At 41.0% G+C, this 13,907-nt stretch overlaps 1 protein-coding gene across 7 annotated transcripts in view; it reads left to right on the top strand.

Annotated features, from left to right (window-relative positions):
• ptprub (protein tyrosine phosphatase receptor type Ub) overlaps positions 1-9,226 on the top strand; it is a 132,564-nt gene extending 123,338 nt beyond the window's left edge. For all 7 annotated transcript variants that reach the window (XM_037453274.2, XM_037453271.2, XM_037453268.2 and 4 more), the window contains 4 exons: positions 3,167-3,292; positions 4,962-5,119; positions 7,672-7,807; positions 7,886-9,226. In XM_037453274.2, coding sequence (XP_037309171.2) covers positions 3,167-3,292; positions 4,962-5,119; positions 7,672-7,807; positions 7,886-7,948 — 483 coding nt within the window. In that variant the 3' untranslated portion in view covers positions 7,949-9,226. The remainder of the gene's footprint in view (positions 1-3,166; positions 3,293-4,961; positions 5,120-7,671; positions 7,808-7,885) is intronic.
• The last annotated feature ends 4,681 nt before the right edge of the window (positions 9,227-13,907 follow it).

The raw sequence follows: 13,907 nt of genomic DNA, 5'->3' as shown, positions 1-13,907 counted from the left end.
ATTTCACAAAACCGCGCATCTTTATGACATCATCAAGACATGACGGTTAACTTATCCGGAAGTATCCAGGAGCGTTTTTGATGGCACCGCCACGAAGCTTTCAGTAATTTCTACACTATTTGCAAACTTTTGAGGCACTCACCAACCATGCAAAATGTTTTTATATTTTATTTTGACTTGTTGCCAGGATCTTCTCCTGTCTGGTTTATTCTGTGCACATGGGCAGGTGCCACTGTGTATGGTAGGTTGTGTCATCAGTGTATTAATGGGTGAGAGATGTCATCTAGTATTAAAGCGCTTTGAGTTGTCAGAAGACTAGCAAAGCGGTGTACAAGTTCATTAAGTTTGAATGAAAAAGATTCAGCAATGTTTAGAAGTAATTTAAGCTTTTATTAGTTCTGTATTTTGTCAAATTCATAGAAGCTTCCCCCATTTCTGTTTTTTCCAATTCTTTCAAGTTCGTTTCAGCTTTTCTCATTTCTGTATTTTCAGCAATTTTTAAATGTATTTCAGCCTTTTTTATTTCAGCAATGTTTAGAATAATTTCAGCTTGTTGCATTTTAAGCAACTTTTTGAAATTAATTTCAGCTTTTATTATTTCTGTGATTTCAAATTCATAGAAGCTTCTCCCATTTCTGTTTTTTTGATATTCTTTCAAGTTCATTTCAGCTTTTCTCATTTATGTATTTCAGCTTTTTCTATTCTTTCAGCAATGTTTAGAATAATTTCAGCTTGTTGCATTTTAAACAACTTTTTGAAATTTATTTCAGCTTTTATTTCTGTGATTTCAAATTCATAGAAGCTTCTCCCATTTCAGTTTTTTTGCAATTGTTTCAAGTTCATTTCAGCTTTACTCATTTCTGTATTTTCAGCCATTTTAAAATGTATTTCAGCTTTTTCTATTCTTTCAGCAATATTTAGAATAATTTCAGCTTGTTTCATTTCTGTACTTTAAGCAACTTTTTGAAATTAATTTCAGCTTTTTGCATTCCAACGCATTTTCAGCAGGAAATGCATTTTCTAGTTCTTATTATTCTTATTATCATTTTCTTATTATGAGAGATGAACAGATCATTAATTAAGCGTTTATGAAAATGAAGCATATAAAATAGCCCGGGTGTCATGAAGAGAAAGGAATAATTTAAAAATGGGAATAAGTCTACAGTAGTACCACAGGCTTCCACGTGATAAAATGTATGGACAATATTCTCCTTTCAAAGAGCCAAATGCTGGCATAACTTGACTGCGGATGTGTTTAGCCAATAATTAAGATCTCCGCTTTGTTGGAGTTAAGCTGAATGAGATTGGCAGACATCCAGTCCTTAATGGCAGATCAACAGTGTTGCCGATGAATAATTCAACAATCTTGGGACAGGTATGAGTTGATATCAGCTGCATAATAATGGAAAGAGATGAGGTATTTAGTGCTGTCTAAGATATCAGCATGAGGAAGACATAGATAGAGAGAATAAGATTAGCCCCAAAGTAGACCCTTGTGGTACACCACTCAGGGATCTATGAGAAACACCATTGACTATGAGGAGGACCATTGATGGACACCATACAATTTGCAGTAGACAAGCAAAACCAATCGGGGTCAGTTCTGGAGATTCTTAAACCTCTGAATAAGAATATTTTAATGCATTGTGTCAAACGTTGCACTGAGATTGAAATTCCATAACAGAACAATAGGCTGCAGCATTTATCAATAGATCATTACGAACCCTTAAATGGACATTTTAAGTACTTCTTATTGTATATTTAATATTTGCATAAAAACTAGTGAATTACATAAATCACTTTAAAATACTAAAGATGGATATCTTTAGTATAATAATAATAATAATATTTGCTAAAATTAGATTATGGTTCACAGGCTTTTCCTAGTTAAATGATGAGCATTAATCACGTGACATATGTAAGATATTGTTTAACATCCTTAGAAAGTAATGGCTTCCTCTAGATTATGAATGGTCATGATGTCATTTGTTTATTGAGTGTAAACAGCCGCAGTGGGGCATCTATTTCTAATCATTTAAATAACTTAAACAAAGAAAAAAAAATAGAGAATTCACTTAACAAATCAGCAAAGGAACTATGACTTTTAAGTGCAGTGACAGTAATTGTAGAACAATGTTGATGTTATATAACATTTTTAATCACTGTGTATCATGTGCTCATTAAAGCTGCAATTAGTAAATTAAACAAAAAACATATATGTATATTTAATATGTTCCGTTGAAAATAGAAAACAAAGCACCACCAAAAAGGCCAAACCTGAGTCTTGATTTTTGTTTGACCAGCGCCTCGATCCACTGTTTGATTGAGTTCACATACTTCACAAGTGAAAATTGATCGCTGCTCAGGCCTGATTGGTCGTTCTTTTGGTGGAATCTTGCTAAATGCCATTAGGAGCAGTGAGATGAGGTTAATCTATTGTCAAGATATAGACAGTTTGATTCCAAGTTATTTATATTAGGTTGCCAATAGGAGCTGTAGAGATTTAGGGTTTAGTTTAGTTTTTCTGCATGCTGTTGTTCAACAGAACAGGAAAGAAAAGAAACGGGAACTGTAGGTTCCACCTTTTCAGTCCCACTTTAAACCACTCTCCGTTTAGATGTTTTTCACCTCTTTTCTCACGGTGCAATGCAGCTCTTTTTGGGTCTTGCCTGAAAATTGAGTTATTGCCTTTTTAAGCTGTTCATTGCAAGAAGTTGCCATATAATCTGCTATTGAGTTCATTTTTGCACTGGAGTACTCTGTCTCCCTCTTGTTGCAATCTCTCAAAGCACATTACTTCTCTCTCTCTCTCTCTCTCTCTCCCCCCCCTGCCTGCTTATTGACACCAGTATGGAACCATAACAACATATCATGACTTTTTTCATTGCAGGAATTATACTTATATAAATGTATGTACCTTGTACTGTATTTTGACTTTTGTGTACATTGCATATATATGGACCCCACACTGCATATACGCACACAACCCCTTGACACAGATACTTTGTAGATTTTTTTATGATCTGAGCTTCTAACAGTTTGCCTCTCTTTGATAATTCAAGGTTGTGAGAACCAAGGCTTTTTTTTGGCCACAACTACTGAAGAATGCATGAGTACTGCGTCTGCAGTATTTAATCACCGGCTATTTCTCCCCCTCCACCTGTAGCCTTGTGTTCAGTACTGGCCGGAGCCTGGTTTACAGCAGTACGGGCCCATGGAGGTAGAGTTTCTGTCCATGTCAGCAGATGAGGATGTCATTACTCGTCTGTTTCGGGTCAAGAATGTCACAAGGGTGAGTCATTGCCGTTCTGAAAAAGCCTGCACGGGACATGTCGTTCCACTCTGCGGTATTTCACAAAAGGATAACTTGAACGTCATTAGGAATGCATTAGCTGTGGTTTTCGCGGGTTATTCAGATGTGACATTTTACCTACAGAGCATTTAGAGATGCCAGCTGTAATGTGTGTATAAGGACCACCTGACACAAGTCGTCAAAGTCTAAGTACTTTAGACGCGGCTGTAACACAATGTGTTACGGAAAACCTTCTCGTGTTGATGTGGACATTTTTTTGCGCAAACCTAAAGGCTCAATGCCTCCCTCGATGCTAGATGTCTACAGTTTGTGCCTGTGCATCATTTTCTTGCTGTTGCTATGTCTAAATCTTTTGCATATACAGTAGACACAATTCCCCAGTGTATGCTTAATGGGGCCGAGCGGTTGTCGAATGAATACACTCTGGCACATCAATTTTAATTTCAATTTCTTCTTGTCATTACATAGACAGGCTTCTTCCCTCTTTTAGGTGCATGTGGGCATAAAGAAAGGGAAATTTCATCAACCAAATCTATGCAATATTTTCAGAAGCCTGACACTCTTCTCAAGATACAATGCATAGCCTCTTTTGATTTGTTCATAAGAGATGTCATACATTTGTTTGGGTATCTGGCATGTACAGAATTATGAAGACATTATAACAAAAGCTAATTAATGGCCTGACAGCTCTTTCTTGGTGGAGGGAGCACAGGGGATGTCACTTTGGTCTTTTCTCAACTTTCCTGCTTCAGACATATGTTGGCTTCTACCGTGTCACTGAGTTCAGTGTCTGTGGGTGTGTATGTAGGTATGGTTTAAGCCTGCACATTTGCATCTGCTCATGCATACTCTCTAGGATCATTGTCAACCAATCATTGAAGGAATCTGCACGCAAGACGTGTCCTCGCTGCCATTAGAAGCAGCGCAACTTGCATTTCTCAGAACGTCCTTTCTTCATTGGCCTCCTCATCTCCTCTCTCGCCTGCCTCTCCCTATGTCACCTGTCTTTCACTCAGTGCACAACCACTGTCAAGGAGAGGGCAACAACACAGCACGGGGTTAAATCAAATCACATAGAAACATCCCACACACCGCTCCCTCTCACTGCCCCTCTCCCAGGGCTTCAGTGAGGATTCCTCGTGTGTGCGTGACAATGACATACAAGCGTGTGGAGTAAAAGTCAAGTGCAAAGCAAGCATATGTATGTATGTATGTATGTGTGTGTTTGAGAGTTGCATAAAAAAGAAAGTACATAGTGTAAATCCCATGTCTACCAAGTCAGTTCCTCCATGCATCATTTGTGTCTCTGCCAGCCCAATTTGCATGACTTACCGCTCTCCACTGGTACGTAAGTATTAGGTAAGATTCTATAGGACAAGGTTACGAACACACAGGGACCTCTCTCGAACACAGCAGGGGCCCCGATTACACCTGCACACCCATATATCTCAAAGTCATTCTGCTGCGTGAGCATAGCTGAGAGTGCCAGCACGCAGCCTGGGGAGAAGTCAAACCCGGTTGTTAACTGGCTTACAGAGACATTCTGAAACAACCGTAGAATGTAATACAATACAAACACGATATAGAAAGCACATGCCCGCACAGGCATGGCCACACTCACACTCCATGTTTTCTGTTCCATCCCAAGCTCCAAGAGGGCCAGCTGGTTGTCTGTCAGTTCCAGTTCCTGCGCTGGTCGGCGTATCGAGATGTTCCAGACTCTAAGAAGGCTTTTCTCAACCTGCTGGCTCAAGTGCACAAGTGGCAGAGGGAGTGTGGAGAAGGACGCACTGTTGTCCACTGCCTGTGAGTAATCTGTTTAGCTACGCACATCGTGTACTCTAAATTAAAAGAGAGAAATTGCGAAATGGCAGATGTACGTTCGGTCTCTCTCTGAAAAGGTCTCAGACATGGAATTACTGCTGTTGAAACGTGACATTTAAAAGTGGCAATTCTTGTTCTCGGAGGTGAACATCGCAGAAATGTTACAACGCGATGAGTCACGAATGGATCTGTTTGATGAGACAGCGACTACCTCGTATCTTGTCTGTGGTTTTGCAAAGGGACCCAGTGCTTGGCAGTATTCCTCCACGGTTGAATCTTCATAGTTTGGGAAATGAAATTGCGTTGTAATGTGGCGTCCCCGTGGTGCAGTGCTGTGCCCCCCTCTGTTGTCCTAAGCCCCCGGAAGGCTTACGCGCTGATGAATACGAATGGTCCGTCCCGCTCATTGCCGACCCATCGCACGTTCGCTCCCCACCGCCCCCATCCAAAAGCACATCACTCAGCACTGTCACACAGTGTTACCCACGACAACCAGGAAAGAGATTATGGAGATCAAATCAATTACGGCTTAATACAGAATGTGATGGTTCTCACTACAGTAAATCCAGGACTGCCAAAGCACTGACGACGATTGATTACCTTAATATACGCTGCAGAGGATTCCATGCCCGACATCTCGGGGCTGGTCTCAGGAGAGAGGAAGTGGATTGTCCTCCACTAGTTTATTGATATTGCCTTTCATTTAAGATGACCAAGACAATACTTGGCAAAGGAAATGTCACACTGCTGTTATTTCATGTTTTTCCCCTGTCAATCTTTTCTGTTGCTATTTATTTTTCAAGCTATTGTGTTTGTGGGCTCTGTGATCCAATGTTTCATGAGCTGTGCTTATACTGCATTATTGTCTTCCAGAATTAACTTTAACATATTGGAGAGTGAGATACACTCACCGGCCACTTTATTAGGTACCCCATGCTAGTAACGGGTTGGACCCCCTTTTGCCTTCAGAAGTGCCTCAATTCTTCGTGGCATAGATTCAACAAGGTGCTGGAAGCATTCCTCAGGGAGTTTGGTCCATATTGACATGATGGCATCACACAGTTGCCGCAGATTTGTCGGCTGCACATCCATGATGCGAATCTCCCGTTCCACCACATCCCAAAGATGCTCTATTGGATTGAGATCTGGTGATTGTGGAGGCCATTTGAGTACAGCAAACTCATTGTCATGTTCAAGAAACCAGTCTGAGATGATTCCAGCTTTATGACATGGCGCTTTATCCTGCTGAAAGTAGCCATCAGAAGTTGGGTACATTGTGGTCATAAAGGGATGGACATGGTCAGCAACAATTGATGCTCAATTGGTACCAAGGGGCCCAAAGAGTGCCAAGAAAATATTCCCCACACCATGACACCACCACCACCAACCTGAACCGTTGATACAAGGCAGGATGGATCCATGCTTTCATGTTGTAGACACCAAATTCTGACCCTACCATCCGAATGTCGCAGCAGAAATCGAGACTCATCAGACCAGGCAACGTTTTTCCAATCTTCTATTGTCCAATTTCGATGAGCTTGTGCAAATTGTAGCCTCAGTTTCCTGTTCTTAGCTGAAAGGAGTGGCACCCGGTGTGGTCTTCTGCTGCTGTAGCCCATCTGCCTCAAAGTTCGACGTACTGTGCGTTCAGAGATGCTCTTATGCCCACCTTGGTTGTAACGGGTGGTTATTTGAGTCACTGTTGCCCTTCTATCAGCTCGAACCAGTCTGGCCATTCTCCTCTGACCTCTGGCATCAACAAGGCATTTCCGCCCACAGAACTGCCGCTCACTGGATGTTTTTTCTTTTTCGGACCATTCTCTGTAAACCCTAGAGATGGTTGTGCGTGAAAATCCCAGTAGATTAGCAGTTTCTGAAATACTCAGACCAGCCCTTCTGGCACCAACAATCATGCCACGTTCAAAGTCACTCAAATCACCTTTCTTCCCCATACTGATGCTCGGTTTGAACTGCAGGAGATTGTCTTGACAATGTCTACATGCCTAAATGCACTGAGTTGCCGCCATGTGATTGGCTGCTTAGAAATTAAGTGTTAACGAGCAGTTGGACAGGTGTACCTAATAAAGTGGCCGGTGAGTGTATATTTCTGTGTAAATTTTCCATATATGCAGTACACACTCTCCTGTGCATAATATGATAGGATCAGGATTGCATTATACTAGTCAAGGTCTAATGAAGGTCAAAGAAGGGAAAACTTATAAACATGCTACATTTAATAAACATTTACTAGGCTAATTCGCTACCATGCTAGTGGCTCTGTACAGTGTGGGTACCAGGGTTCAGCCTAATATTTACAAATGATGGTCCTGTCAGAGTTGTACCAGGCCCACCTGTTTTTAGGGAAAGTATTGTGTTAAAATATCTGTTTGAAGCTTCTATTTTTTTGTCTAACCGACTATAAATAATACTGGACTAAAGTTCTACACAAAACAGGCGGCGTTGCTATGGGACACAACTTCAATTTAAGGTGTTTTTAAAAAAAGAGACCAAAAAGCACATTTGACCCTTTGCAGTAACGGCGGTGGTCGCAGTGGGACCCTCTGTGCCTGCAACATTCTCCTTGAGATGATCCAGTACCAGAACATGGTGGACATCTTCTATGCCGTCAAAACGCTACGCAACTGCAAACCCAACATGGTTGAGTCTTTGGTAAGAGAGTCGATACAAAAATGCTTATTATTCATGTATTTTCGCTTTCTAATTGAAGAATATTGAATTTCTCCTCAGGACCAATATCGGTTCTGCTATGACCTTGTCCTGGAGTACTTGGACTGCTTTGAAGGTAGATAGCAACTAAATGTTGACCACATCAGCACTAGACCATCTGCTGGAGATTCAATGTAATGCTATCCAGTGACCCGTCTACTTTAATGTTTGGACCTATGGACTTGGCATTGAAAGGACTGGAAAGGAAGGAGAGGAGAAAAAAAAATCTTGGTCAAGGTTCTAACCTTTAACCTTTAATGTACAGCTGTGATTTCCTCCTTGTTGGTGATGTTTATCTCTTTTGATATATTTTGTGCTTTTCTGGGTCCTTTTTGCCTCCGGACTAAAACTCTTTTGTGCGAAGGGTTTCTGTAGCTAAAAAACAGTATTCAGAGCTACAAGATGGACCTGTTAATTGCGGAGGAAGATCAACATGGCTGTGTTTCATTGTTTCGCTGAAACAGCAAAGAGGTTGGATGACTTTCCAGAGAAAAAGAATAAGAATAATCTAAACCTTCGAAGCATTTTCCTCTCCCTCAAGAGATACGTACAGTCCATGTGGCATGATTTCTCTACCGTACCATAAACTGCCTTATTCTCTGATGATAGGATGGATTTTTTCAAATCACTGAATAAATTAAGTAGGTTGTCATACTGATGTACGAACGGCAACAAGAGATTCGCAGCAGTAGGATAGACCAGCCCAGTCCTCAACAGTAATGATGCAGAAACTGTACAGTAGTGCAATGTGTTGTATTTTGCCATAATGTCTGTGCTGGATTACCATGTGTGCTGTAGGTGGACATTTACAGGGACCACAGCACTGGGCCTGGTGCCACCACTGAAGATTCCTGTCGCATTACTGTCACAGTGCCAATCCCATTGACTGACTTGAATCCTGTATTTACTTTACTCTGTCATCTTGATATATGCCTACAAACATCCAGTATGTATTGCATCAGCTAATGTTCATGCTCCAAAGTGATTGTTTGTATTTTATACCCAGCTGGAAAAGGAAAAGGAGCCAGGCAAACTGTTAAAAATGTATTGACATGCCATAGTGGTGGTGCAAATAATGATGTTCCATTGATGCCGTGGTGAAATGTCCAAGCCAGTACTGCGTTACAGGTTTGAGTCTGTAATTCCTTTTACCCCTTTGTTGTCTGAGGCATTTGGTTGTACTGTAAAGTGTCTCAGCAAGCTAAACCAGTTTGAATCTGTTCATAACCCTTTCAGTAGGGGGTTCATTCAAGTATTTTGACCTGAATATTAGTTGTTGTTCCTAGTGATGTAAAATAAATAAAGTAAATATATACAAATAAAATTGGGCATCAACATTGTGCAAGGGGCTAAATGGCAGTCTGTCTCACCGCTGGGGATTGGGGTTTGCCCAAAGGTGCTTAGTGGTGTCTGAAAACAAAAGATTGGGTTTTAAATGGACAAATAATAAGATGACCCGCTGTATAGCTGTCACTGATGTGATAAACAAAGAATATCCACCATCTGTCAAATACCAGCTAATCCCTGGAATGCACTGGGCCTGTTAATGCCTGAATCTACTGAAGAAAATCAGGAAGGTATGATACACATAATGATCCGGACTCCAAAAATTACCTGATACAAACATTTTACTCCAGAAAAAAAATATATCCCAAGGCTTCCACACGTTCACTGATAGAGCAGCTTGTTCATTGAAAGGATGAAGACTAGCTGTAGTCGGAGACCCAACCGATTACAGGACAAAGTGACACATTTTCTTACAGGTGAAAGGAATGTGAACTAACAGATGTATGGTATGTGAATAATACGCTGTGTTTGCTGAGACAAAAGACGTACAGTAAGCGATCACTAAATAACCACCAAGGGGAATGTGCTGTAAATTACTATTTAGTGAGTGTTTAACCAGGACTTTAGACATGCGACTATGAACCGAGTCCCCCTCACCGCTCATCCTCGAGCTCTAAAACAGGTCCATCGAAGCACGTGTGAATCAATTTGGTGCTTTTTATTTACTTCAAAAATGTAGCTTTTTCTAAAATATACCGATCTACATCTGTTTATATCAGATGCTTTGTTTTCCAGCCGCCAGCACTGTATGAGCACGTTGCACTTTTGCGATTGCAAAGCTTTTATTAATAGTGAGCAAACAGTTGGTTTCACTTGCGCGTTTCATCTTGAACCAATAGCAAATGCCTGTTGTATTTCTGAATAATATCAACAATCTACAAGAACAAGGGGGAAGGATGTGTGGTTTTAATCAATCATTGGATATTCAAAAAAAAGCATACATAGCAAAAAAAAGACTTTGTGGTTTTTATGACTGGTTTGTCAGCAGAAGCAAAGAACTGAGAGTTTGACATGGACTTTTTATCTACAACCCTCTGACCTTCCTGCAGTTTCTCGAAAAAAATTGGAACTTTTTTTTTTCCAGTTCCCTTTGGCTTGAACCAGATCGACCATTCGATCTCTCCCCCTTTTTATTCTCTCACCTCATTTATTTTCTCTTATCCTTGTCGCCAAACGTCAGCCTCTCACCGCCCCCGTCTGCACCTCCTCTTTCAATACTTTCATTCTTCTCCATCCTTCTCTTTGGCTGCTCGGCCCAGCAGAGTAAGGTGACTCCACACCACAGACTTCCTCTCTCACCCGGGGCCGTGTTGAATAATGCAGCAGCGCTGCAAACTGACCCCGTGTTTAGCACAGGGACAAGTCAGACTCATTAAAGGACTAGACCACCTTCTTTTGGTTTGACTTCAGTGCCGGCAATGGGTTACAGAATAACCAATGCATTGATACCTTGATAACAAGCTTTTAACTGTGGTTAAGGATTGGGTTGATATGCAATTTGTTAAATTTTTCATTTGTCAGAGCCTTGACAAAGGGCTAAAATGCATTATAGATAACATGCCGTGCAAAGTGCACTTTCTCACGGAGGGCCGTTTAAACTACCCTATTTTAATCTACAAGATTTTCTCAATTTAGTTTTTCACCCGCATCCCTTACTACGCAAATTTCACTTGTGGTGTAAATGAATCGATAATTTGAATCGCATCATTTAAATCTGATGTGATGACTGACATGTGCAAGGTATCTTATCAGTAGTCCGCAATCCAACTCGATTTTGTCTTTTTTCTCTGGGCTTCCTGTCTTATAAGTGACAGGCCTGATGGATGTCAGCCTCGCAGTGTCCCCAGTGAGACTCGCACTAGATACACTCTCATGTGGTGTTTCTGTAAAACGACATTGAGGGCCAACAGTTCAGCAGATATAAAGGAGGCCGAGCTACGGCTGTATGAAGCAAAACACGGGTTTACCTTTTTAATAACATTTATATCATTATTTTCAACAGTTTCAACCATTTGTACGCTACTTTTAACTTACCTTTTATCTGTTCATTTGAAATTATTGAGTTAATTTATTCATTACATTTAGACTATTTGTACTTAACCTGTTTATCCACTAACTTTCTGCTGGCAAACCAACAAGATTTCATTCACCTGTAATAACAATAAAATGATGAAGGCTTTTTAACTTAGTTTGCGGAAGGTATGTATTTGGATGGATGTTAAATCCCTAAAAAGAAGCATTTTTACTCGACAATAATTACAACGCCCCTTTGCAATTGCAGCAGTACCTGCTGAGATGCAAGTGCCTCCGTTTTGGAATAACTGCTCACTTGTTTCCAATAGCTCCGAAGTCATGATACAGGCTGTAAATCTCTGTTTTTTTTTTGCTTTGGGGAAATATTATATTTTAAAGCACAGTGGTGTACATTAAAGATTTTTTCTTGTTTTCATGGTTAATGCTTGGATGCAGATAAAACCCACACACAAAAGCTTTTGACAATATACTGTAGATGACAATGCAAAAGGTCCTTTGGGGGTTTTGACTGGACTGAAATGTTCCATGTAACCTGACTAAATAAGGACATTTGAAGTTTTTCCTACAGGCCATGAATGAAATTTAATAACAGACAACTGTAATCTGATGAACATGACCAATACTACATCAATATGTATATTTACCTGGAGAAATCTGAGCACATTCACACACACACACACACACACACACACACACACACACACACACACACATACATTAGCTTGTCTTACCCACCTGGTACTCCACTTCTGCAGACTGGAGCGACAGACCGGACAGGTGGCTGCAGCTTTGCGCTCAGCAGAGCGAGAAGAGAAGGGAACCGGCCAGATGGCTCTGACCAACATGCTTCCCCACTGGTTCCTTTGCCACAGTCAGTCTCACTGGGTTCCTTATCTCAGCTGTGTGCGCTCAGTTCAGTCAAAGTCATGGTTCACATGAACGTTTGCAGTAGAGGCGCCTCCCGATGGTTCCAGCCCAGATCATTTGGGTAAACAAGAAGCTCGAGACGGATGGCCGCTATCGGAGGACACACAGGTGACTCAACTGTCCTTTACCTCTTTATCGTACTTACCTTTTGCTTTAACACAACCGTACGGTGGTTTGCTTCCCCCACAGACAAAAGCCACCTTTTGACCAAGGATGCTTTGACCTGTATCATTTAGTGGCCTTAAATTCAACCATTGAATGAACCGTGTGGAGGGAAACAAAATGGTTGGCAAGAAATTCAATTCAATTCAATTCATTTTATTTTGTATAGCCCAAAATCGCAAATTACAAATTTGCCTCAGAGGGCTTTACAGTCTGTACACATGCAACATCCTCTGTCCCGAAACCCTCACATCGGCACAGGAAAAACTCCCCAAAATATGAAAAAAACCCTTCAATGGGGAAAAAAGGGAAGAAACCTTAGGGAGAACGTCAGTATGGAATGCCGTTTTAGTCAAAATTAAATAAATGAACAAAAACACGGTAATGCATAATGAAACTGCATTTCATAATAAATAAATGAATAAAAACACGGTAATGCATAATGACACTGCATTTCATAATAAATAAATGAATAAAAACACGGTAATGCATAATGGCACCGTAATGCATAATGACCCAGTATTTCATTTCACGTTCTTATATGCAAATCAGGGGGCGGGCTATCTATCACATTCAGAACAGACAACGGAGACGTGTGCAAAAAGGGCTGGCTAAGGCAGTGTTTCTCAACTGGTGGGCCGTTTGTCTAGAGCTGCCGAAGTCGGAACCGCAAGCCCTAGTACTTCCAGAAAACCCTCAATATGTGTCAAAATAGTATCTGCAGATAACCCATGTTGATCGATTTGATCCGCTAATGCTAGCATGCTATCTCGGAGCCCACCGATGTCTTCCATTATGTCAACACTCTCACGTCCCTTAGCCCAGTAGTTCTCAACTTGTCTGGCTCCGGGACCCACCTTTACCCCTTAATGACAAGCGGCGACCCAATTCGATCGGGGGGGGGGGGGGGGGGGGGGGGGGGTGCTTCCGCGTTCGCTAGCGGTGTCGACGGCACACGGCTCTGTCGTCTGTTCTGAATGTGATAGATAGCCACGCCCCCTGATTTGCATATAAGAACGTGAAATGAAATACTGGGTCATTATGCATTACGGTGCCATTATGCATTACCGTGTTTTTATTCATTTATTTATTATGAAATGCAGTGTCATTATGCATTACCGTGTTTTTATTCATTTATTTATTATGAAATGCAGTGTCATTATGCATTACCGTGTTTTTATTCATTTATTTATTATGAAATGCAGTGTCATTATGCATTACCGTGTATTTGTTCATTTATTTAATTTTGACTAAAACGGCATTCCATACGTCAGAGGAGGGATCCCTCTCCCGGGATGGACAGACTGCAATGGATGTCATGTGTACAGAATCAACAATGTAAAAGATGTACAATACATTCAATTTCTCTAACTGAAATGATACAAGTAATTGCAAGTAGCAGAAGAGGTGTACGGCAGGACCACTGCAGGGACAACCTCCATCAGATCGAACCACCATCCACAGAGGCTTCTGTGGGGAGGGAGAGCAGAAAGATGTTGGTTTTTGATGACAGTAATATGAATCATATTTAAAGTAATGATGATGGCAGCAGCAGGTGTCAGCAGAGCCATGA

This window comes from Pungitius pungitius, chromosome 11, assembly GCF_949316345.1.
Source record: "Pungitius pungitius chromosome 11, fPunPun2.1, whole genome shotgun sequence".
Lineage (NCBI taxonomy): Eukaryota > Metazoa > Chordata > Actinopteri > Perciformes > Gasterosteidae > Pungitius > Pungitius pungitius.
This window is presented reverse-complemented; position numbering and strand designations above follow the sequence as displayed.